This window comes from Artemia franciscana, unplaced genomic scaffold (genome assembly GCF_032884065.1).
Source record: "Artemia franciscana unplaced genomic scaffold, ASM3288406v1 PGA_scaffold_75, whole genome shotgun sequence".
NCBI lineage: Eukaryota > Metazoa > Arthropoda > Branchiopoda > Anostraca > Artemiidae > Artemia > Artemia franciscana.
Genome location: NW_027062711.1, coordinates 305,018 through 332,346, shown reverse-complemented (window position 1 = coordinate 332,346; position 27,329 = coordinate 305,018). Strand labels below are relative to the sequence as shown.

General features: G+C 34.1%; 1 protein-coding gene across 2 annotated transcripts in view; it reads right to left on the bottom strand.

Moving 5' to 3' along the window:
* LOC136042213 (sphingomyelin phosphodiesterase-like) overlaps positions 1–24,499 on the bottom strand; it is an 83,491-nt gene extending 58,992 nt beyond the window's left edge. The window contains exons 1-2 of one of the 2 annotated variants that reach the window (XM_065727150.1): positions 24,405–24,499; positions 3,653–3,692 (exon numbers count right to left, since the gene is read on the bottom strand). In XM_065727150.1, the coding sequence (XP_065583222.1) occupies positions 3,653–3,692; positions 24,405–24,456 (92 nt within the window). In that variant the 5' untranslated portion in view covers positions 24,457–24,499. Of the gene's footprint in view, positions 1–3,652; positions 3,693–24,374 lie in introns of both variants that reach the window. The other variant, XM_065727149.1, reaches the window with a different exon arrangement.
* Positions 24,500–27,329: the final 2,830 nt, after the last annotated feature.

The following is a 27,329-nucleotide window of genomic DNA, read 5'->3' as shown; positions in this document are numbered from 1 at the left end:
GAGAATAGCTGTTTTCGCTGAATCCTTAGAATCAGTTGAAGAGACCATGTCAGAAACGACGAGATCCGTACCCGCAGAGCCCAGCCAGATATCGCAACCGTTGTACGATAACGTAGATGGCGATACCATGGACGCATCCTCCGCATGCCAGATCAGAGAATTCCAAAAATGCTCCTCTACTGGCAACCGGAAGGCACCTATCGCTGATGAAGACCAAAGAACACGCTCCGTAGGAAGTATGAACGTGACCTAAGAGCCCTACAGACGAGTCTCATTCCGAAGTAGGACGACATATACGCAGTGGCTCACATTAGGGGAGATCGAAGGCTACTCACCGACATCCTGTGTTCCTCCAGAGGCACTGGAGGAACTAAGGTCTAAGGTAAGGACTATTACTACTCCTACCTGCCTTGCCTGAAAGTTATATTTCATATGTTTAGTTATGCTTGTTTTATGGTTTGATATACTTCTGCTAGGTTGTTGTGCTGTTTAAAATTTGGCATGTTTACTTATGCTGTCTTATGCTTTTACTTATCTAATGTGGCTTTCTTAGCAATCCATAAGTTAGAAGTTTGAAACTTTTGATTCTGTATGTTTCATTAGGCTGTTTCATGTTTTGACTTATGCGCGCTTTTTGTGTCTATTCTGACCCTGCCTTGTTTGAAAGTTATAGTTTAGTTATGCTCTTTCCTCGTTTCTCTTTTCAGTCTATAGTTCTGGACTTTCTTTCATACATACGGCATCCATTCCCTGACTAAGACTTTTTCTATTCTTTTTCATGCTTTTGTCTCTAAGCTCTATTTTCCCTCCAAGCAACTTTCTTTCCCAGTTTTAAGACTTGCTATAAATTTTTTCCACGTACCTTGGTCTTGCAAACCCTCTTTTCACCCATGCAAATACTATTCCAGGCTTAAGACTTGCCTTAGCCTATATCCAAACCTTTTCGTTTTATTAGCTCTTTTGCACCAATGCACCAGCTCCATTCCTGACTTAAGACTTTTTATAGCCTATTTCAAAGTCTCTTAATGTCATGAAACCTTTTTTCACCCATGTGACTTCATTCCCTGGCTTATTCTCCTTCCATTAAATAATTGATTTATTTATTTTGTAACCCATCGAAACTACAAGGCATGATGATGGAGAAAAACAAAAGAAAGAAAAAGAAAAAAAACACATACAAAAACGGGAGCAAAATACTTACAAACTAAAAACACGAATAGACCAAACATTTTGAAAATGTTGCGAAATACTCCCCAAAAGCTGCGAAATACTTCCAAGGGTTAAAAAATAGACAAATGAAAATTACTTCCAATGGTGGTTTCCATTATCTGGATTAAGACGTTTTGAAGCCTTTTTCCATGCCTCTTGGTCTTATAAACCCTCTTTTTACTTGTTTTTATTTCATTCTCTATCTTACGACTCACTCTAGCCTGTTTCCAAGCTTCTTGGTGGAATTGCTTAAATTATAAAATCCTGTAGCATCTCTTAGCCCATTTCATGAGCAAAAATTCTTTTCCTGAGTTTTTAATGTCTTCCACCCTTAATTAGTCGTATCGACTAATCGTATCGACAAAGGCTCTTCATCTTACTCGTTCCTCCTTCTATCCCCTAAGGATTATTAAGACTATGCATTAGAGCATAGGTATAAAGTCGTATAAAATGTCTTGCATGCTATAGCTATTAGTAATAGCTGATATAGCTAATAGCTATAGCTATGCTATAGTTAAGTGTGAAATATATAGAGGAAAAAAATTGTCTCCCCCCAAAAAAAAATCTAAATTAGATTTTGCGCCCGTCAGATGAGAATTTCTCCTAGTGTTTTGGCTAAGGGTTATTGAATTACCTTATCATAGAACAATAAGTGAAGACCTCAATCTTGGTGAAGATACACCCAATACCCATTAATACAAAGTTGTCAGACACCCTGTATTTCTCAATATGTTACCACAAGGCACACACTATCCATCAATGTATTAACGTGTGACACCATCTATACCTAACCGTATAGATCTAAGGATAAAAAAAAATTGATGAAACAAGAAAAAGATGATCTGTAATTTTATAACGTAAGAACTTTGGAAACAAATTTTGTTTTGTTTTGGTTTCTTGACATCAGAAGGATTTGTGAAGAAACATCCTGATGTTTTGATGAAATTACGACGCATTTTTTCAGTTTATTTGTACTCCAAAATGGGCCGAACAATTTAGTTTTTGATCAGCTTAAAACTCTGGTTTGTTAAATGGGCCAGGGAGATTTGTGTCTCTGACTGGTTAAAATCCATGCTCTAGGCCAATTTTCATTAATTGTTTTCGAAATGGACTAAAAAGTAGAAATATTTTTTGTTGCTTGAAAATCTATGGCAAAGGTAAAGAATTGCAGCAACGGACCTAATAGTTTCTACGGGTGGTAGTGATCTTGGTTTCCTGGTCCTTTAGCCTTGAAGTGCAATGGGGCATTGGGGGATTTGCTGTGAGATTGGGGGATTTCCTCAGCAGACAATGTTGCCATTTTGGAAGAAAATCTAGTCATAATTTATTTAAGTTTCTTTTTTTCTCTCTTCTTTTCAATTAAATGTCAACTCATTTATATAGTTTTTAGTTTTTTCCTAGTAGAGTAGCAGTTATTTTATTATTTAGTGTTTTAGTTTTACATCTAATTTTGTTTTAAATAATACAATCATTGTAAATGCATATCTAGATTAATATTAGCATAATAAAGTAATTTTCATTATTTACAATACTAACATCTATGATTAAAAGCCAAAGTAATTTTACTGCTTTTCTGCTGTCAAGGTCAATACGTACGTCTCATTTTTTCTTTATCAAGTCTTGACGTATAACCGAAGATCCTCCTTTTCTGTCAACCAGCTACGTCCAAACCAAAAGGAAAGGCCGTTCCCCACTGGAATGGGAGGAGATGTAAGAAAAAAAAGTAAGGGAAATTGGAACTTCTTGGGAGGATCTAAAGCAGAAAGTCTTGAATAGATTGATAAGAAGAAGAAGCGTACATAGCTGTTTAGACCTCCCACAAATAGTTTTTGGTCATGTAAATTTCAATCGTGTTTTTTTCTTTTTTTTATGATCTAGTGCCATTTTTAAGGGGTTTCAGTTTTTTTCGAAATTTACATTTCTTTTGCATTAAAGTCTTGGTGCCATGATTAAACGAAATGAAAGTTATCAATTGCTTCGTTATATATAACGTTACATTCATTATATAAGAGTTACTATTCCTTAATTGCTTTTCAATGGCAAGTTTTTCTCGCTAAAAAGACTTTTTTGTCAAAAAAGGCTTTAAAAACTTTGGTTACTCTAGGTTATTGACTGCTCTTTACGATGTTGCAGCTCATACTACGACTATAAAAAGGTACAGAGGTGAAGTATATACATAATGAAATATAACACACAATGAAATATATTTATAACACGCAATGACAAATAAAACAAAATGACACAAATAAAACACAAAAATAATACAATACAAAATGAAACAATAAAAAAAATATATAACCATAATTAAACATAACACATAATGAAAAATATAATAAAATATGTCATCTTTCGGAACAAACAAGAATTCTACGTCTCCTGTATTCGTAAACATTGTTCGTTGAAAAGCATTGAATAAAAAGTTAATATTCTTAAGAAAACTTACTGAAATGGTCCCGAGTGGCTATGATCGACTGAAGACGCGACTGAAATAAAAAAAAAATCAGATAGTAAACTAATGTAAAAATTAACCAGAATATTTTTCATGTGCTCTGACGAAAAGTTGAAACCAGACTGAGAGATACATTCTAAAAAATGTTGTATTTGGCTATCTGACCAGGTAGGTGGGAGGGAAATATTGTTGATGATGTTTCCAAAGATTTTCTTACTCTGACTCCCATCTTACACATGCAGACTTAAACAATAACTTTAATTGAACTTTGGAGGTTTGAACTAAGAAAAAGTTTCTTCTTATGCAAGTCACACCATCACCTCATATTCATCCTAAGGCCTAGTTTTGCGTCATGTAAATCAGTTAGGACTCTGAATGTAATCCTTTCTCTCTAAACTAATCCCAAAATATCAGAATATTCTCTTCCTTCATTATGCATGGTAAGACACACAGGAGATGTAATAGCTGTCTTTTGAGTCTATGACTATTCACAGTTGAGCCAACCATATCTCTACACAAGGAATAAATAGAATGAATTGCTTGTAAATTAGAATTTGTTTTGTCTCCTGGATCTGTGACAAAGAATCGGTGGCCTTCCAACAAAGAATTGCAGTTTGACATTTACATTTGAAAATTCTTAACAATTATATTAGCAATCGAAAATTCATCCAAAAGGTCCTTGATGGGAATGTGATAGTAACATAAAAGCAAATTAAGTAATTCTCGGTATATTAGTAGATGGCAACGATGTATAACAAACAAAGTGTCTGTTTTGACTTGTATCAAACAGTTCGTGGTAACGAACTGTAGTAAGGAGCGACCCGGCTCAATAGTAATCAAAACTCTAAAAAATGGAAATTTGATAACAATAGCTACACCAAAAGAATTGCATTTTAATGCTGATTTTAAATATATAAGTTTCATCAAGTTTAATCTTAACCATCATAAGTTAAGAGCCTGAGAAAATTTGCGTTATTTTAGAAAATAGGGGGAAACACCCCCTAAAAGTCATAGAATCTTAACGAAAATCACACCATCGGACTCAGCGTATCAGAGAACCCTACTGTAGAAGTTTGAAGCTCCTATCTACCAAAATGTGGAATTTTGTATTTTTTGCCAGAAGGCAGATCACGGATGCGTGTTTATTTGTTTGTTTTTTTTGTTTTCTTTTTTGTTTTTTTTTCTTTTTCCCAGGGGTGATCGTATCGACCCAGTTGTCCTAGAATGTTGCGAGAGGGCTCATTCTAACGGAAATGAAAAGTTCTAGTGCCCTTTTTAAGTGACCAAAAAAATTCGAGGGCACCTAGGCCCCCTCCCACGCTAATTATTTTCCGAAAGTCAATAAATCAAAATTCTGAGATAGCCATTTTATTCAGCGTAGTCGAAAAACCTTATAACTTTGTCTTTGGGGACGACTTACTCCCCCACAGTCCCTGTGGGAGGGGCTACAAGTTACAAACTTTGACCAGTGCTTACATATAGTAATGGTTATTGGGAAGTGTGCAGGCGTTTTCAGTAGGATTTTTTGGTTGGGGGGAGGGGTTGAGAATAGGGGGATAGGCTGGGGGAGCTTTCCATCCTGGAATTTGTCATGGTAGAAGAAAATTTCCATGAAGGGAGCGCAGGATTTACTAGCATTATTTAAAAAAAAACAATGAAAAAAGAAATATGAAAAAGTTTTTTTCAGCTGGAAGTAAAGAGCAGCATTAAAACTTAAAACGAACAGAAATTATTACCCATGTGAGGGGCTCACCTCCTCCTAATACCCCGCTCTTTACGCTAAAGTATTTTTAGTAATTTCAACTATTTATTTTACGGCTTTGGTGATTCAGGGGTCATTCTTAATGAACTGGGACAAAATTTAAGCTTTAGTGTAAAGAGTGAGGTACTGACGAGGGGGCGAACCCCCTCATATATGTAATAAAAACATGAGAATACAAAACTTCTTTACGTAAGCTAATTTATAAGTTACGTATATCTTTTACTAAAAAAAAGATTCGTAAAAAATTAAAAGTTCTAGCTGCCTTTATATTAATTAACCAAAAAATCGGAGGGCAACTAGGCTTCCTCCCCCGCTCTTTTTTCTCAAAATCATTCGATCAAAATTATGAGAAAGCCATTTAGCCAAAAAAAAAATAAATATGCAAATTTTGTTTTAATTATTCCTCTGCGGAGAGCCAAAATCAAATTACGCATTGATTGAAAAACGTTCAGAAATTAAATAAAAAAAAACAAGTTTTTTTTAACTGAAAGTAAGGAGCAAAATTAAAACTTAAAACGAACAGAAATTACTTCGTATATTAAAAGGGCTGCTTCCTCACCAACACCCCGCTCTTTACGCTAAATTTTTTACTGTTTTAAAAAGAAGAATTGAGAGAAAGAGTCAAACTTTAGCGTCAAGAGCGGGGCGTTGGTGAGGAAGCAGCCCCTTTCATGTACGAAGTAATTTCTGTTCGTTTTAAGTTTTAATTTTGCTCCTTACTTTCAGTTAAAAAAAACTTTTTTTTATTTAATTCCAATCAGAAGCCGAATCCTAGACCTAAAACACAGGATAATAAAACCAGGAAAATTGCTGTAACTCAAAAACATACACCACATTTAGGAAAATTAATTACAAAGTTATGAACAGCATACTTTTAAAACTATTTGGATTATAAAAACTTTTTACCTTGTTACTGCCCGAAACCATCACACGAAAGGACCATTCAGGACCCAACATTTGTTACTGTTAGTGACTCTTACTGTTACCGATACTTTATTTACTGTTACTGCTACATTAGTTATTTATTGTCACTGTTACTGTATTACTGTTACTTTTGCATTAGTCTAGACACAATTAGTTCCATTAGTTTCCTAAAGAATTTCTAACTGTTATTATGATATTTTCAAACGATCGGATTTAAAAATTTTGTGTTTTTTTTTTCTCTCTTGAAGAAAGAAGAAATATTTTGTGACAAAAATCGTTCCACCAGAATCAAATCAATGAAAATAAAGCAATTTTAAGAGAGTGTAGTCTGTTAGTAGAAGACTTGCTATAAGTCCAGATCATATTATCAGGGTATAACTTACTCTCCCTGCCAGATGTACCTATACTGGACAAGCTAGTGGCACTAAACAGCATTTTTCAGGGGTTCCTCGCCGCTTGATATACCCATACTGAATTTCCCTAGGTATTTTACAGCGTTATCAGGAGTTTCTTGCCACGTGGTTTACCTATACTGAATTTTAGCGGGGGGTTAAGAATTGCATGCACGGGGAGCAAATCGTCATATCATAATACAAGAATATGGTCGATTCATATCAATTTTTAATTTACCTTCCCCTGGTTTATTGTCATAACAGAGGGGAGTGGATGCCATAATCCTTCACAACCCAGGACGCATATTGTATCACAGTCCTTAATTAAAACTTATAGTAATTATATTAGAAAGTATCCACGCATTGTATGTTATAGACACCCAACCTTCACCTGAATGATTTCATAGAGGAAAATATACTATCCTAACTGTATAATATCAATTTCAGTCGCTAGTGTCTTTCTTATCTGTTTTCAAGGGTGCTAAAGTGCATTTTAGGGTTAAGGTATAGAGAATAGACTTTTTAACAAGTTATTATCGTCAAAATGGTCACTCAAAACTGTATTTTCAGGGGGGGGGGTATTCACTCTTCCTGTATGCGATACCTACAATTACTTTACTATGGAACCTCTACGGCATTTTCAGGGGTTCCTCACAAGTTGGTGTACTATTTTTTTTATTTATGGGACACATGACAATATTTTAAGGAGTAAATCACTCTCCTTGCATAATGTACCAACACTAAATTTCCTAGGAGTTTTTATTTTAAAAGTCCTAGTTTTAAGGTTTTACTTTTGAAATCTTAGTTTTAAGGTTTCAGTTTTCAAAGCTAAGTTTCAAAATCTTATTTTTAAGGTTTTAGTTCAAAAATTTTAATTTTTACAGTTAGTTTAACCTTCCAAAATTTTAGTTATAAAGTTCGAACTTTAAAAATTTTAGTCTTAAAGCTTTAACTTTAAATTTTCAGTTCAAAAATTTTTTAATTTTTAGTTTTAAAGTTAAGCTTCTAAAGTTTAGATTCCAAAGTTTTAGTTGTAAAATTTTTTTATTTAAAACTTCAGTTTTGATAATTTCGTTTTAATAGTTTTGGTTTTAAAGTACATGTCTGAAAGTTTTCGTCCTAAAGTTTTGATTTACAAATTGCTAGTTTTAGATTTTATTTTTAAAGTTTTAGTCTTACAGTTTTAGTTTTAAAGTAGTGTTTGGATATCAGTTTTTTAGTTCCCACTTTTGTAATGCATATTTTTATCTTTTTTCATTTTTTTTTATTTTTTGTCAGGGGTACACAGACAGTTTTCCATTCTGGAACTCAAAACCCTCACTTTTATAGGCTTACTATCTTTCCCATCGCTTCATTTCGGGGGCTTTTAGAGCTGAAAGCGTTTTTTGACTATTTTTAATTTTACTGGTTTTTGCTAAAATTTTACTATTTGTGAACTTCTTAATTTTTTATTTCAAGCTTTATCCTGCTTATTCTTAAATTTTCAAGATTTTAATGTTTAATGAGGGGCATACGGATGGATTGGTATTTTTGGAACTCAAAGTCCAGATCTTTCCGTACCTATGAAGGCCCTTCTCCTCAGTGTATTTCAGTATTTTTAGGGGGAGGGGGAAGGGTTGAGAGACACCAGCCCCATCGACTGTCTTTATTTTACCTCCTTATGCTTATATGCCACCTTTTATCAGGCTTTTAGCGTTTAAATGTTTTTAAGTTGAAACTTTTAACCTTGCTTTTGCATTTCAGTACACTCCTGTTACATTATTCAAGTCAGAAGGCTCTTTTTTATTAATTTCAAACAAGCTCTTTTTTCTTTCTGCTGCTCATTTACCTTGCTTTACATTTTGTACACTTTTGTAACACCATATACTATTCATCTTTCTTTTACTGGTCATCAACCTTACGCTTTTGTACACTCTTATAACAATGCCAAGGTTTGTTTTCAGTATTAAGTATGCTCATACACCAAGACAAGTTAGTCAAAAGCCTTTATTTTATTAATATTAACAAGCAATTTTTCCTTTTACTGCTCGTTAACTTTGTTTTTACATTTGTTTTTGCACACTCCTTAAACAACCCTAAGCTGATTTTTTCAGCTTTCAGTGCAATAATACACCAAAATATATCAATCAAAAGTCCTCATTTTATTAATTTCAAACCGATTCCTTTTGTTTTACTGTTTTAGCCTATTTTTTCTGCAGTTGTACACTCCTTAAATAATCCTAATCGAAAATAAAAAGAATTATAACAAATAGTGTAAAATAAATTTTTTAAAGGAACAACTTCCTGCACTATATTACATATTCTTCATGCCATTGAAACACTTTGGATACTTAGAATCCGTTTCACAATGTCACTCATCAAAAGTGTTTAACCGAAACTAAAAATGACGTTTGCATGTTTGTAGCTTTTTGAAAAAATCCAATTCACTCATTTATTTAATCCAGTTCACCTGGTTCAGACTCACAAGTTTCTAACTTTGTAAGAATCCCACCTACATGTCTCAGACTTTTGAAAATCCTGTTTACGTGTCTCAGACTTTTGAGAAAATAAATTCTACATGCATGTTCTTAATTTTTTGAAAAAATCTTTTCGCACGTTTCTGACTTGGAAAAATTCTGTTCACCAAATCTCTGAATTTTTAAAGGTTCCGTTCATATGCTACTAATAGTAAACAAGCAGATGGAGACATTGAATCCCTCCCTCTCCAGAGAACCAATAAGTGGTCACCTTAAGGCGATACTCTATGTTAAAGGTTATGTTTTGTCTTGGAGCACGAGTTAGTTTGTAAACAAGAGTGTGAGAGAAAATAGTAAAGTGAAGATAGATTGTCTCAAGAAAGTATGTGCTTATGATAGAGTTATCGTAGCATTGAATTTCCTTTATGAAATGTTCCGAATGCTCTAAATTAATAGAATTTAATGACAGTGAAAGATTAAATTTTTTTGGAGCACGAAAAAAACATTCAAATCTTGTTATGAGGGATATTTAAGACTAAAATCTCCAGAGAAGCTATTATTTAAAAACAAAAGCATTAAACTAATAGTTGATGGCTGGGGCAAGCTTCTTGCTTATTTTTCTGATAACAACTTACTGGTTGATAAATCATATCATCTTCCTGTTTTTTCATTCAAAAAAAGTAAAAAAGAAGACATATATGCTGATGCATTAATTTTATAAGTCTTATTTCATCTTCAAGTCGAGACTGCTACCCATGTACAAATAATGTAGTAATAGGCAATAAAATCATAAAATGAATAAAAAGGGTATTGGCAGGATTTTTTCAACAAACATACAGACACATTTGTGAAAAACAAAGCACTTGTGAACATTAATAGTGGTATTTGTGGTGTACCAACAGATAAACTCATTGAATCAAATAATAAAAACGATAAAACGCTTCATGAGCGTGAAGATGAACCCGCAATAAAAATTGTGTATGACTAAAAATGGAATAATAATAATGTACTGGTTAAGAACTAAGAGACGAAACTAAATGGCCTGTCAAGAGAGAATATCGTTATTCATTTTATGAAGCAGATTCTAAGCATTCAAAGTTGTTTTATGATATTAATATATAATATTGTACGTGAAAATCTTTCAGCAAAAATGGTTCTTATGTTATTATTATTATTTTACTTTCAAAATTAGTAATCTTAAAGGAATGTACGAAAATGAAAACATAAACTAGGTTAATGAGCAATAAAACAAAAAAATGTTTGTAATTAATAAAATAAAGCCTTTCGACTTTGTGTATGAGTATATAGAGAGCAGAAAACTAAGCTTAGATGGATAAAGGGTGTACAAAAATTTAAAATTAAGGTTATTGCCCCGTAAAAAAAAATCAAAAAGAGCTTCTTCAATATAAGTAAAACGTTAATTGTTAATGGTTAAAAGGAGTGTACAAAAACATAAAACAAGATTATAAGTTTAAAATAAAAAACAAAGAAATGCTAAAAAGCTGATAAATGGTATAATATAAGTGACAAGAGTAAAATATGACTGTCGAAGAGGGCGTTGTGCCCCAAGCCCTCAAAAAGAAAAAAAATTATGAATCTAACATTATCCCGCTCTTCAATACGACAATTTGCCTCCTCCGCCTCCTATTTTTATACTCCCATTAACCAAAACATAAAAATTCTCCTCGTAAGATTGAGTGTAGGTACACCTTTGGGTGAAAAACACTTGAAAATGCCTTACAAGAACTTAGAAAATTCATTATAGGTACAAAAAGTGGCGAGAAACCCTTGAAAATACCTTTTAGAGCCCTTAGCAACTTCAGCTTAGGTACGCCATGAAAACAGAGTGAATAGCCCCCTGAAACTCCGATGTGGATTGATATCAAGATGTCTACTTTCGTTGTTTTTTCTTCGGAGAAACTTGGTAAAATTAACCTCAAGAATCATCAATCCCTTACGCTGATCCTATTTAAAATTTTATAGTTTTTTTAGAGTGCGCGAATACGCTGGCATTTGCAGGGGTTTCTTACTACTTAGACTAACTAAACGGTATTTCCTAGGTAAATTATATGGAAAGAAATACCCAGCAGCGAGGGATAAGTCAAATAGAAAGCATGCGCCATTCTTTTATCTAGGGAGAAAAGTGTGAGCACCACATCGAAAAATTTTCATATTTTTTTCTTGTAGCTAGCAACCCCTAAGAGAGGTTGACATCTTTCACGTCTCCTAAAATGGTTAAAAAATATGTCCCACATAGAGGTCGCTTACATTTCATAAATTTTTGAGTGGATAGACAGATCAAATTGACAGTTTTATATTTTCGATCCCCTACACGGAGTGACTTGTATTCTGGCGTTACAACAATATAGTAAAGAGGCGAAAAAACCCACTTCTGTATTTCTCTACAAAATTGTCGTTACGATTGAGTAACAAATATTAATTTCCATGAGCGTGTTTTGGCTTGCATATCGGATGTGGGGGTGTTTGACGACATTTTATTAATGACGTGTGCAACAACATTCTATAGATAAATCTATGCGACAATGCAAAGAAAAATAGCTTTTGTCATTGCTTTTCCTGCGCTCCTTAAGAGAAAGACCATCAAAGTGATCCATATGAACGTGGATAGAACATAATCCTGCTTAATTTCTGATTCAATACGTAACAAGCTGCTAATCTGGTTACCTATAACCGCAGCAGTGTTATTTTCGTTCATAGCAATAATCACTTTAATGTAATTGTCAGGGATAGTCTACAACTGTAAGACCTTCGCTAGAGCTCTTCTATCTACACAATTGAACGCTTGCTCATAATCTATAAAACTGAGGACCAAAGGTGTTTATAACTCAGAAACTTCTCAATTATTAATCTAAGAGTGAAAATTTGATCGACACATCCTCTACACATTCTAAGACCACACTATTTTTTTCGTATCACTTTGTCTACAACATGTCTCAGTCTAAAAATTATCATATTAATAAGCAGTTTTGATACCTACAGAGACCATACTAATGCCTCAATAATTACCGCACTCACTCTTATCACCGTTCACTATGAGTTGCACAGATATTATTGAAATATGACAACTTTCTCATTCTAGGGAAACTTTTGACTATCTCTAATTTATTGTTTTTTCCTAGCTTTTAAGAAACTGGGTAGCCTAATTTTTAAAATTTAGCATCACTGCATTACTACAACAATACTTTATAGTTTTTAAACCACTAAAATTAATTTGAGAGTACAAAATCATGAATATTTCCATTCCCTCGACCCCTCCTTCTTGTTACAACGTGGTTCGAACTTTGGGTTCCATTGTACATGGATTCTTGTTTCTGCATTTCAATGCAGCAAGTAAAGACTAAATCATTTGTTTCTTAATTTTAACATCGAATGGTTATTATTTCCCATTTCAATAACATTTTAAATGCCATTGGAGTAGCGATGAGCGGGTACATTTTAATACATTACCTTGGGGTAGCGATGACGATTTTGAATATGGTGATAAGTGTGTTTTTTTCTACGGAGTGGTGTGAAAATCTTTTCAGTTGTAATTTATTGAAAGTCAAACTTCCATCTCCCTTCCACAATCTGTTTCGGTTGATATCTGAACAACATAATCGAAACACGCGCTCTGCCTTTGACCTTCAAGTGAGACGAACTCCAACAGTACGTTCAGATTTTTCCCCGGATGTAGCATGTGCAAAAGTATGGAACATGCTTCCGAATGAGTTGAGATGTAGAAGCTCCCTCGAGTCTTTTAAAAATAGTTTAAATAAATATTTAGTGAAAGATAATAAGTAAATAAGTGAAAGATAAAAAAAAGATAAATTAAATTAGATGAAGTTTAGATTTTTTAGTTTATTTAGGTGAGGTGGTTGTACGTCCAGGGAGGGAGGAAGGAACCCTATGGTTAAGATTAAAAAAATTATATAATGTGGAGGCGTGTGGTTGTGTCGAAGAGTGAAGTGGGAGCCGTGCTGCGTGTTAGTGAAGAATTTTTTATGTTTATGGGTCTCAACGTGAGTTTTGTCACAGAGCAGTGTAGTTTAAGTTTAGTTATTTCCTTTTTTAATTAAACCCGATTGAACCTTGAACCTTGAAACCACGTTTTGTCCCATTTTTTTTTCTATGCTGTCGATGTCGGCTTATTCCTGGAAACTGCTAAGGGTCTAACCTGTGCGGTTTTTATGGAAAGTGTGGACCTCAGGACGGATTGATGAATACGGCATTACATTTTGGAAAGCTCCGCAGAACTCTTGCCTGGGGCCAAAAAGGATGGTTTTTGCTTGTCCACGAGCCAGAGTCTATGGTGTGCGAAGTGAAGTGGAGTTATGTAGCCTATGTCAGAGAGGAGTATCTGAAGTTGTGTAGCCAAGCTTTCGTTTCATCAAACCATGTTTCTTCTTTCGAGTGGAAAGCTCCGTTCTAGCAGGCAAGCAGACAGGCACTACTTTCAAATTGAAGATGGACTAAAATCTACAAGTGTTAAATATATGTGGCAGTTACCCTGCCCCACAGCCAATATATTTTCTTTGAGTGATAAATAGAAAAATTTACAGAAGCAAAAAAGCGGCATTTTCCCACGGGTCCGAAAGTGCTGCCGTGATTTTCGCTGGGTTTATCATTTGTTTTTTCGGACTTGGGATTGAGGTAGAGAAATGTTATCAGATGTACTTCTTAAACTTTAACAGTTCTGTCATTGCTAAGGAAATTGGAGCTTATCCTTTGCTCCTTTCTAAGTGGTGACGTTAGAAATTTGGCCTACGGCAAAAAAAATCAACTTTTGAACTAAGCGAAAATCGATAGAATTTTCTATCGATAGATAGAAATTTTCTATCGAATTTTCTTTAGATAGAATTTTTTTCGACGGCAATCGATAGCTCTTGATGAGCTGATCAAAGAATATGTCATTCATTTTTTTATACAAAAATTCCTCCATGAGATATACTAGTTTGAAAGTTTCAAAGAGTTGACAACTACAGCAGTAGGGTACACACTGAAACCAAAAATAAGCCGATACCAATTGTGAGACATGTAGGGGACTTGTAAGGAAAGGTCAGCTGTTGGCTCATAATCATCTTCGGCAGTGAGGGGTTTTCAAATTTTGCTATTTGGTGTACCTATTATGTGTTTCCAGTGTATTTGATGATAAGACCAAGTTAGTTCCAGAGGTAAGACATGTAGGGGACTTGTAAATAATAATCGTCTGTTAGGCTACAATCATCTTTAGTAAAGAGGGGTTTGTAAATTTTGCTAGTTGGTGTATCCTACCCATACTAACTGTAACCTAGAATTAAGTGTTTATGCAACGGCTACAAACGATAATGTAAAACAACGAGGCAGCTTCATAATAATTAATAGAGTGTCATCTATGGTATTTTGATTCTGAAAAGTTACGGATAGCCTTATAATACCAACTAGATTATATAAGATATTGTTCCAAGTCTTGATCCGTCACGATGTCTACGATTGAAAAGGATAAAGCTCAACTCGCTGCAAAGTCAATTTAGTCCCTTCTTTCGATATTCTTTTGTTATTGTTGTTTTGCCAACGCTGAGGAATAGTCTTTGATCATGTGATTACTGATCGCGTTCTCTTTGAACATAACGTTTTAAAAGCTTCGATAGGCTGACAACTTCAGCGTTTAACCGATAGCAACGAAACAAAACCAACACTTTATTCGGCAAAGCCGGACAAAGGTTGCCGCAACACTTCACGTTGCTCGGGCAACGTAGGTCTAGTTTTTATTTGTTTCCCTAGTTTTAAAATAAGGAAACAGCATAATCTGCTTTTTGATTTTGACATCATAAAAGTAGGGCAATTAACAATTTTCAAAATCAAAACAAAATTAAATCAATAAAGTTATTGCTTCTATTCTACTTTTTTTCGTAATTGTTTTGCTTATTCAAGAATTTATAAGGGCTATGTAAGGGATATAAGACACACCCATCACTCAGTCAATAGCGTTTTTACCCTGAAAACTAATTAGTCTCATTATCTTAAATAAGAATTTCTTACTAGTATCTACGGGACTGCGCAGTGCAAGTTTGTTTGCTTTTTCCTAGAATCAAATTTATCTTAAAGATAAGAGACAAATTGCACTTCAGTTTAATTTTATTTTTAGTTGATATTCTTAAGTAGAATAATGTTTGCATAAAGCAAATATTGTATATATCATAAGACTATTTCATAATAAATAATCTCCAGCTTTTAAGATAAGCTTCACTGTCATTTTTTATTCTGTATTTGGGAATTGAGCAGATTTTCTGGTATTCTTAACGTGGTTTCCACATTATTGAATTTTGGAAAACCTCTATTAATATACACTAAAGAAAAAAAAAATAATAATAAAAACTTAGAGATTTGGATTCCTTTCATGCCTATGACCGTGTAAATTAAAACCTGGAATTTATTTAATTTAAGGTACTTTATTTATTTATTTAAGGTACCAAAGACAGTGAAAATAAGTTTGATTATTTAAATGTGTTGACTTGAAATGAACACTTTCAGGGAATATTTTCTGGCATAGAGTCAAGGGATCTAGGTTTGACTAGGTTCAGACTAGGTGTGAACATCAAAAGTTTTCCTCTTTTTCAATATGCCAAAGGTAGGAAAATTAAAACATTGTTTCATTAAAAATATTTTGATTATCTAAAAAACGAAGGAAATTATTGAATGACAAAGTAACTTTAAAAATTGCCAGAGTAAATTCAACAGCTTTTTTTAAAATGACATATGAATATCATTGTCAAAATTCAATTATCCGTAATTGACCTTCTCAATGTACTTAAGTTACTCCGCGCTGACTGCACTTGCTAACTTAAGCTACGAAAAGTCAACTAGAGTTCGAGTGTGAAATTGTTAAAGTAGCTATGGTTATGGAGAGAAAAGTTTATTAAATTTCCACTTAAGCAAGGTATTTCAACTACAGTCAATAAAAAGGCCAAGGTATAAGCGAACTGTATTGAATAGATTCGGTCTCCTTCGGGTGAACTACGCGTTTGTTCTATATTCCATGCGCTGATTCTGAGCTTATTTGACTTTAGGGGAATCCAACATTGACAGGACATTAAAAAAATACTCTTAGTATACAGATACTGAAATTCGTCAAAGGGTGGTCGCTATTTGTGCGTTACCTTGAACTACAGCCTTATACACACCTGAATTTCTAAATAGCCAAACTACTTATTATCTTAAACTTTGCCGGTTCCACGCCATACAAATATAGATTTCTTCATCTTCCTTTAAAGTTTCAGGTTAATTTAGTCACATGAGAGCTAGTTGTCATTTGGCTCATTGAAAACAGACAGAATGTTTTTTGGAGAGCTGATTCCTTATTCTCGTCCGTACCACTTGGAAAATTTATCTATTATGTCTAAATCAGTGTAAATAATAAAAAAAATAGGCTCATCCGTCAAACAAGTAAATAAATTAAAAACAAATTTATTTAATTGGTAAGGAGCAGCATTAAAACTATTTACTAAAACTATTGGGCCGAGACTCTGTTAAAAAAGGGATAACTTATAGGTTTGTATTAGGTACTTTTCTGTATTATCCTAGGTGGCGCAGTCGCGCTGCCGAAGTAAAGAATGATGTGGGCACAATGTATTATTTATTTATTTGCTTTTTTTAGATCAGGCTAGTTTGTAAACAAGGAACTAAAAATAATCAGAGGGCAATATTCCCCCCCCCCCCCGCATAGCCATCATTTTTCTAATCATATCCAATAAAAACTTTGAGATAGCCATTTTGTTCAAGGTAGTTAAAAGATCTAGAAATTATTTCTTCGAGGATGACACATACTCCCCCTGCGCCGTCAGTACAATTGTTGTAATTTATGCCTCGAGGGCATATAAGTATTTAATGGATAGGTTGGTCGTATAAACTTTGGAGGTGGTTCATTGAATTGGAAATCAGAAGTTCAAGGACCTTTTTTAAGAGTCAAAAAGATCGTAGGATAGCCACACCCCCCCACTACCTCACATTTTCCCAAAATGGATCTGATGGAAATTTGAGCTAGCTATTTATTCAGAAATAGTCAAAGAATCATCTAAAAAGGCTTTTAGGGTTGACAAAATCCCCAAGAGTCGGGGGGGGGGGTAAGGGTTGCAAGTTATGGCCCAGGGTTAAATAAGGTTTTCATCGAAGAGGTGGCCGTGTGAACTTTAGAAATAGCTTATTTGATTGAAACTATATAGTTTTACTTCACTTTTAAGAGTCAAAATTGATGGAGAACAGCTAGCTCCCTACCTGACTTCCTCTTTTCCCGAACCATATTCAATCGAAATTTTGGTATAGCCATTATGTTACTTATAGTAAAAAATATACAACAACGTCTATAGGGTGGACACTGCCTTTCCTGCCTTTCCCACCTATAGGGTGGACACTGCCTTTTAAAAAATGATGAGGGAATTATTGAGCTAAATCAAAAGAGGTTATGTGTATATGGATTTTCAAAATGATGCATCTCAGGAATAACTGAGTAGATTGATTTGGAAAATTCAGGAAATGATAAGGGAGATAATAAAAAAGGCAATATTTACATCCTACCAATACTACTACAACTACCGCCACTACTATTACCAAACTACTCCATTTATGGATTTGAGTAGAAATTCAAACTAAATCCAGAGACGCTATGTGCATACACATTATCAAAATAGCATACGTCAAGAATTGTATTAAGTTGGAACTTTCAGAGAATGCTTCAAGGGAGAAATCATCTGACCAAAGGGCAATATCTGCACATGCTAATATTTCTATTATTGCTGCATTTACTACTACTAGTACTACTACTACTAATATTACTTCCATTGCACCTACGGGTTAAGCATTAAGTTCAAATTTCAAGAAGTATATGAGTATATAGGTTATCAAAAGGGCATATCAGCAATGTCAAAGCAAAAGCTACTTGTAATAAATTGAAACTTTCAGGACTTGATGAGTGGGATGTTCTATTTACCAATAGGCAATATGGTAATATTACTGCTGCTACTAGTACTACCGCTGTTACTATTAACACTATTTCTATTAATGTCAATACTACTACTCTGACTACTAACTATACCCAAGGGCATGAAAGCTGAAATTTTTAAGCAATTCTTAGGGTTAAAGATGAACTGAATCACCACACGCTATCTGTATACAGGTTTTCCAAAGGGTGTAACAGCAATATCTTAGGAACAGATTGGTATGTCAAGTTGAAACTAACAGGGCTTGTGGTGAGGGATATTAAATAACCAAAAGAAAATATTCGCATCTACTTCTATTAATTCTATTGCTACTACCACTACTACTACTATTAAAACTAAGGGTATTCAGGCAAAACATTTGTGATGCATAGAAACTGTATGGAAGTAACTCGAAACAAACTAAGCCCACACAGGTTGTGAAGCAGACGTATCAGATATGCATCAGGATCGGTTAATGATATTAACTTGAAACTTTCAACGGATGCTGAAGAAACCAAAGGTGTTATGGACCTGCTGTTACTAATGCTGCTGCACTATTACTACTACACAAGTTAATAGTATAAAGGCGAAGGATTTAAAAAATATTTAGGCGGATGTTGAACTAAAGCAAAACAGCCTATGAGCAAGTGGACTTTCAAAAAGGTGATAAAGCAATATCTCAAGAACAACTTAAGTTAAACCTTATTAGACAATTATGTTTGACCTTGAATGGTAAGCTTTTGACGATTTTGCATTAGCCAGAAGACACTATGCGTATACTTTTAATACTACAACTTAATTTACTGTAATTAATGACGCTAGGGGTATTAAGGTGAAACTTTTAGAGAACATTCAGGGGAAATTTCAATAAAACGAAACACTGTATGCATGCAGGCTTTCAAAAGGGTATATAAGCAGTATCATAAGCTTGTACAGGAGCCAATTTGACTTGTAAAGGAGCTAATTCTAGGGGCAGTTTTTAAGAGTAAAAAGAGATTTGAGTTCAAGCACAATTATTCTCCAAAACACATTCAAACACAAACACAAACACATTCAAAACCAAAACACAAACACATCCAAAACCTTGAGATAGGCATTTTGTTCAGCCTTGTAGAACAGACCAGCATTTAAGTGTTTAAGGATATTGGGCTTGTCAACTCCCCACAATTAAGCAATTGGCTCATTACGCTTTAAAAATAGATGGATCTTTAAAACTATATCAAAACGCATTGTGTTTATGGTTGCCAATAAGTTACCTCAACAATATATCGAGAACGACATTAAGTTCTTAAGTTGAAACTTTAGGGTCAACTACTATTACTACTTCTGTTCCAACAAATTAAATGAATTAAAAGAGAGCAAGTGTATCCAAGTTGTCAAAGAGCATAGGTAGAATCTTCTGGGAATGATTGTCTCAATTTTCAGTTCAATTTATGGAGCTGTAAAGCTAAATTAAACAAAACTACTTGTGTCAAGGTTTTCAAAAGGATGAATGTTACTAAAAATTATTGACAAAGTTTCTTCAGAATACAAATAGCAGGCCAAAGTGTAAATTCTTACTTAAAAACTGGAAAGATTTAAACTTTTGTTTTAGTTTAAAAAACTTTTTTCCAGAATTTCAACAAAACGAAAAAACTGTATGCATGCAGGCTTTCAAAAGGGCATATAAGCAGTATCATAAGCTTGTACTGGAGCCAATTTTACTTGTAAAGGAGCTAATTCGATTAAAAATTAGAAGTTCTAGGGGCATTTTTAAGAGTAAAAAGAGATTTGAATTCAAGCAGCCCTTCTTTGAAGTTTTTCAAAGAAAATTGAAGAGCTCCATTAAATAAAAAATGAGCAAAATTAAATTGAATAATCTTCCAAGCGTAAGACTACAACAAATCAGCATCTATAAATAAAGGAAACCCAAAATGAACAATAAATAAAAGAGTCGAACTCAAACGAGCAGAAATCAACATGAGTTGGGCTCACAGCCCTTATACCTTCTCAAGGCCACTACATAATTTGTACTTTACTGAAAATAATGCAAATGAAAGTGCACTGTCAGTTTAATATAAATATGCTGATATTTATTCCTCAAACCCTTCATGATTTTTATTTAAGTTTTTTCTGTAAATGCAAATTATGTACTTCCCGTTTTCAAAAGTCATATTAATCCCCTTCAGCAGCTTATTTCTAACCTAACAAATACCATACTTAAGAATCTTATTTACCACACTATTAGCACCTGGGGTCTTATTATTTTTCTACGCCCTTTTGGTACTGTCACTGATTCTTCCTCACAAAATAAATCTTCCTTCATATCCAACATGCTGAAAACTTTTTTATTTTCCTCCGTGTCTTTCCATGACTATCCCTGTTTAACAAATTATCAAAATGTTTAGCCTATCTCTCTTTTACTCTTTTTGTATCACTAATTGAGGCCCCGTTCCTTTCTTTAACTGGGACAAGTCCATATCGACTGCTCCCTCTCGGTTCATTATTATGCCTGTCCAATATTTTACTATTATGGCGTATGCCTGAATCTTCCAGGTCCCCGAAAAGTTTATCCATGACTTCAACTTCACAACTTCTTAAGTCATATTTTAATGGTTCCGCCGCTTCATTTACATTCCTCTTAAAACCGAATTCTCTGTCACTCAGTTAATTTGCGCACAAAGCCAGTTTCCTCTCTATTACATAGAAAAATCTTAATATTCCTAGCTGAGTTCCAAACTCTCTTTCTTAAAACACCATTAGCAACTTAGCAAATTGTTTTCCTAAGATTATTCCATCCATTTTCTACATTGTCAAATTTTAAACTGTTCAATTTAGCATTAATCTGTTCCTGGAAAGTTTCTCTCAAGTTCTCATTTTGGAGTCTACCAACATCATAGACTTCCGGAAAATAGTTACCCTTTCGAAATTTCAACTTGAAATTAACCCTAGACACTATTTTACGATGATCTTTACTTTCAGCAACATTAACAGCCCTCTATGTCCCCAACTATCTTGCATTGAACCTACCAGTCTTAGATTTACAAGAACATAATCAATAAGGTTAGCTGACTTGCCATCATGTGAACGCCAAGTTAACTTGTGAGTCATATTCTGACCACACACTGTAATGGTTATAGCTAGATTGTTATGCCTACAAAATTACAGCATTTGGTAGCCATTACTGATTCCTTTTACTAAGCCGATTTTAACTAGGCTAGCTACCGAAAAGTACTTCTGGCAACCTGGGTTTTAAAATCTCCTAATAAAAAAATATATTTCTACCAGGAACCCTGTCAATTTTATCGTGCACCTGTAAAGATAAGTTATATTTTAATGGTTCCGCCACTTTACTCACATTCCCCTTTTAACTAATAATCTGTCACTCAGTTATTTCGTGCCCAAGGCCAGTTTCCTGTCTATTACATAGAACAAATCTTTATATTCCTAGCTGTATTCCTAACTCTCTTTGTTAAAACACCATTAGCAGCTTCGCAGATTATTTTCCTAAAATTATCCATCCATCTTCTACATTGTCAAATTTTAAACTCTCAAATTTAGCATTCAACTGTTCCTGGAAAGTATCTCTCAAATTCTCATTCTGGAGTCTACCAACATCATAGACCCCCGGAAAATAGTTACTCTTCCGAAATTTCAGCTAAAAGATTAACCCTATACCTACTTGATGATGATCTTTACTTTAATAACATTCCCCTTTGTCCCCAACTATCTTGCATCGACCAGTCTTAGGTTAACAATAACATAGTCAATAACATTAGCTGGTTTATCATCATGTGAAAGCCATGATAACTTGTGAGTCATTTTTATGACCACATACTGTAATGGTTATAACTATATTGTTATGCCTACAAAATTACAGCAGTCGGTAGCCATTACTGATTTGTTTTCCTAAACTAATTTTAACTAGGCTAGTATTTTTGCCAGCCTGGGCGTTAAAGTCTCCTAATAAAACAAAACTGTTTCTACCAGGGACCCTGTCGATATGTTCTTGTATCTTTAAATAGAATTGATGGGAGTCAATACTATATCCATCAGTCGGTTCTTCAAGAGAAAATTTCTTCTATGACTGATACTCTGCTCCTTTTAGTCATAAAATGAGTGATTAGCATTCTATTATTAATACCTTCTCAACCTAAACAGGACTTAGCAGCTTTCTCATACATCATGAGCCCAACTCCTAGTCTATGTACCCCATCCTTCCTGCCTCGGTACTTCTATATTACCTATTGTCGTATTCCCTAACCCTTCGATATAAGTTTCTGAAACTCCTAGTAAATCCACGTTTAAGTGTCTGAATTTGTCAGTCAAAATGTTTGTATCATGATCATATACTTATGTCGTAACATTCTAAGTAAGGATCTCTATATTCTCAAATCATTGAAGTCATTTTGGCCTCAAGGAAAGTATTGGTCCCAAAGCCTCTGCAGGACGGGGCGATACATCTTCTTCAATTGTATACTGAAGCAAATAAGCCATCTTAGAACTGGACAGCCAGGTATCCCTGGGACTTTGAGTTGAATGGCGTATTTGTACAAGCCTGGACCCATCTTGGTCACAGCATGGTTTCTAATACTAGGTGATGCTCTTCAAACAAAAGGACTCAAAATACTGCATATATAATCTCAAGCGTATTACCTAAATACCTTATAAGACCACACTGGGTATATATGTGGTATGAAAGAAAGAAAATAAAGAATACAATACATGAAATACAAAATCAAACAGGTGAGAGAAACGAGGATTTTGTCAGCCAGTAGCATTACATACAGTAGAAAGTAATGCTACTGTCCTAAAGAATTCTCGTTTTACTCACCTATTTGATTTGATTTTTCATTTATAAGATCATTTCTTTTCTTTGTTTCATGCTAACAAATAGTAACCTACTAGGAGACTACTAGATATCCTCCCTCTAGTTGCTTCTATGGCTGCTTAAACTGAGTTGAATTCTTTTTATTCTGACTATTTTTTTTACTCACGTCAGGAAGTCTCCTTCCCTCTCCATCCTTCTTAAGATTTTTCCTGTTAAATTCTCTCAGGTAAAATTTCCTCTCCGAGGAAAGTTGTCCTTGTGGAAAAAATCTCTTGTTATATGTTATTTGCCAACAATTGGCAAATTCAATAAATTACAGCCCGTGCCACGGAGTTCAGATCCAAAGACATAGCTATTGGACCTCACAAATATGTTGAATCTAATGGCTATTTCAAAATTTTGTTCAGATCTATCTCAAATATCAAAATTTTAATGGCTCTCTCAAATTTGACAGAGGGCGTTCATATGCACCCTCTGTCGATCCCTTGACGCAATCGCCCCTGGAAAAATAAGAAAAAAGGTAAACAAACCCGCATCTGTGACCTTTCTTCTAGCAAAAAATCACAAAATTTCATATTTTTGTAAATAGGAGCTTGAAATCGCTACAATACGGTTCTCTCACATCTTGAATATGGTGTTGTAATTTTCATTTAAATACCATGACTTTTGGGGAGGGGGCTCCCTATAGTCGGATAATATGGCAAATTTTCTTAGGCTTCATGCTTCGATAAGTAACATAAAACTTACTGAGTTTTATAAATTTGGAGTCACCATATAAATACAATTCTTTTGTTGCATTCATTTTTTTTAATTTTTTTCTTAAATACTTGGTTCTAGTAGGCCGACCCGCTCCTCACTTATATTTTGCTACCATGAACTGCTTGGTAGTTTATTATCACCATGCGTGTTTGATATAAGATGGCTGCACCTCCGCTTACGTATTATAATATTTTTTCAGTCGTATATAGTGACTATTGAGGTAATAAGTCAGCACTTAACCGTGGATATTTCCAAACATATCCGCGCATAATTTTAATCCGTTACTCGGTGCAATCCAAAATTGCTCAAAATCTCTCCGTTTCTTTTTGCGTTAGGTCTAAAAGTAAACCAGTTACCAGTAAACTATCAAGGAGCTTTGGAACTCTTCTTGATGCCACTGGGAGCACAGGGGCCTTAAGGTCTAAGATAATGCTAAAGAGGATATTAAAGAGATCAATGGCGTTGAAAATACTAAGTTTCATAGTAAAGTCCTGTAAAAGTAATAATGCTCACAGTAACACAGCAGGCTATCAATCCAAACGAAAAAACAGACTAAGCCACAGAACTTCGTGATTTTATTCTATTTGGTTAGGATGAATAACATGAAATAGCATCCTACTACAGTGACGAAAGATAATAGTTATTTTGAAATCCTAAAGTACCTAATGCTGTGTGAACGGAAGTTTCCTTACCAAATACGTTGGCAGCAAATAAAATAACTCCAATGAAACATGTCACTTTCATCTTGATTGAAAATTGACTGACGATCGACGAGTTTTTATTTGTAATAAAATAAGCTTATCATATTTGGTTATTTCCACTGTACTTATTGAAAACAATTGTGTTTGATTTAAGACGCTGATATGAAATGAACATGGAGTGACCTGTACATGTACTAAAGCAATGTAAATGTCTTTAAAGTGATGTTTGGTAAGTAAAGAAAGACCTTTAGCAAAGTTCAAAGTGTACCTAGTCCATTAAAAAGCGTAAAATTAGTGGGTTGATTCCAAAAGCTTCAGATCATTAATGGTTAAACCAATGACTACAAATTAAAAAGGTCACGTCATGGAATATATTTAGGTTCAGAAGCAAAAAAAGAAACATAGAAATATACAATGATACACGATGCAGTCGAATTACGAGAAAAGCTAAGGGAAGTAGTAGAAAAGGCAGTGAAAAAACAATTTTAAAAACTACCCACAAAGATTTTAAATATATATTTAAAAGAAAAGAACCCGGAAATGATTGAAGAAATAGCATAATTGGTTTTTGACTAGAGTAATAATTTCCACAACTACATGCTATTTGATACCCCCTCTTAGACGAGTAACTGGGGTTTTATCCTTACCAGAATTGAGAAGATTCATTATGCTTAAATTACTTGTTAATACAACACGTAAATTGTTTTTTAAACAAACTTTTTTCAGTTTTGAAGTAATTTTTTGAATATAAGGTACCTAAATCGTGCTTGTGGGGTTATTCGAATCGTTTTCTGGTGTGATTTAAGGCTTTAGAAGAATGCTTCTTTAATCTTTGAGCAATAACAGTATGTATGAGAGAAATTAAGTACCCGTTGCCAAAAAGTATGTCTGTAATAAAATTTAACTCTTTTTTAATATACGGCTCTGAACAGATATTAAGTACTCTATCCACAAGAGATATTACCACACCTCTTTTAACCTGTGGAGGATGGCTAGGTTTGAAGTGAAGGTATCTATTATTATGTGTAGGTTTTCTCTAAACAGTAAAATCAAGTTTATTCACACCGCGTATTATCAATACATCTAAAAAAGGTATTTTCCCATCTGTTTCGATCTCTAGAGTAAATTGCAGGTTTCTATCGTAAGTATTTAAATGTTCTAGAAAATCTTTAAGTTCACTTTCGCCATAATTCCAAACTGAAATTACGTCGTCCATGAAACGTCCCAAAAACACATGATTAAGAAAATACGAATCCAGGGCCCAATTTTCAAGATTCTTGACGAAAATATTTGCGAGTAGGCCTGATAGAGGTGCTCCCATAGGAAAGCCCCTTACCTGTTTGTAATATGAATCTCGAAACTGGAAGTGCATGGAATATTTGTTACATAATTTAACCAAATGCATGAGAACATCAATGTCTAGACCTATCGCTGACTCTTCGATTAGATGATAATTGTTTTCCAGTTTATTTTGTAATAATTGCTCAGATCTTGAAAAATCAGTACTTGTATACATGGAAACTATGTCAAAGCTTCTTAATATGGAATTTTCAGAAATGTCTATCTGTTTCAATTTTTCTACAAGATCAACTGAATTTCTTTTAAAGATTTTTGGGAGTGAAGCAATGGTTTAAATGCAGTACATCACCATTTTCCAATGTTGGAGGCAGGTTATTTTGTACTAGCTACAACGGGTCTTAGAGGAATGCCTTGTTTGTGCAATTTTGGTAATCCATAAAACTTTGAGCAAAAAACACCACGAGGGAGAAATTTATTGTACAACTGTGGAGTGATTCTGCCATTTTATATCAGAGTTTTTAATTCTTTTATAACTTTTTGAGCAAATTAATCAGCCTGGTCATGGGTTGAATTAACATAAACGTTTGTATCTTTTAAATGTGACTGAATTTTACTATCATAATCTGTTTTATTCATAATTACTAAGGAGTTGCTTTTATCGGCTTAAGTGATTATTATTGAAGAATCATTACGGAGTTTTTCAAAACTTTTGTGTCGTATGATTTTTTCATTGCGTTACTGGGAGAATTAGGAAGCTTTAATGAAGTGGTGTAAAGAGTGTTAATCAAACAAGATCTAACTGTATCCGGGTTTGAAACAAGAGCACTACATTTGTGGAGAGAGGATTCTAAAGATGCTACCAAGTCTGCAACTGGAACCTGTTTCGGTAAAAACGAAAATTTTGGCCCCTGTTCTAGGACTTCTTCTTCAACATAGCTAAGCTTTTTAGATGAAATATTTACAATCGCAGGTCCAGGACTTATCTTAGGATTGTAAACTGGGTTGGCCATTTGAGACTCATATTTCAACCTTGTAAACTTATTATTGAGTCTCTCTTTTGACACACAGAAATCATGATGGAACAAATTCCTTTCTATCCTGACAATCTGCAAAAAATCATCAGTTGACAAACTCTGGGACAGAAAATTTTCGAGTGATTTTCGTTCTGAGCAAATTACATGTCTTCTGTGTTTTTTCCCTTAATAATATGATTCAACATTTTTAGCTGTAATTTATGTTTGAACTGTGACTCTCGTAAAGTGTTTAAGTGAAATTTGTGCCTTAAGGATTTAAGAATAATTTTATTCCTTTTGCAAGATTCCAGAAACGTTCGTTGATTAATAATGTTCGCGTGTTTTTCCCTAGACTAATAAAATGAAAAATATCTTTGGTCAAATGCTCCCCATAAGCGTGACGTAAATAATGACGAAGACCACACTGTCTTTCCAAATACAACTACAGAATAGAGGATAATGATTTTTTTCCCCCAAGACAGTGAACCAACAAAACCTATTTGAATATTTTGGCCCCATATCTAATGGCCGTCTTCAGCAAAGAAAATAATAGACAATAAAACATTTACAGTAAAAGTTTTCTGTTGAAAATCCATTCTTTTTT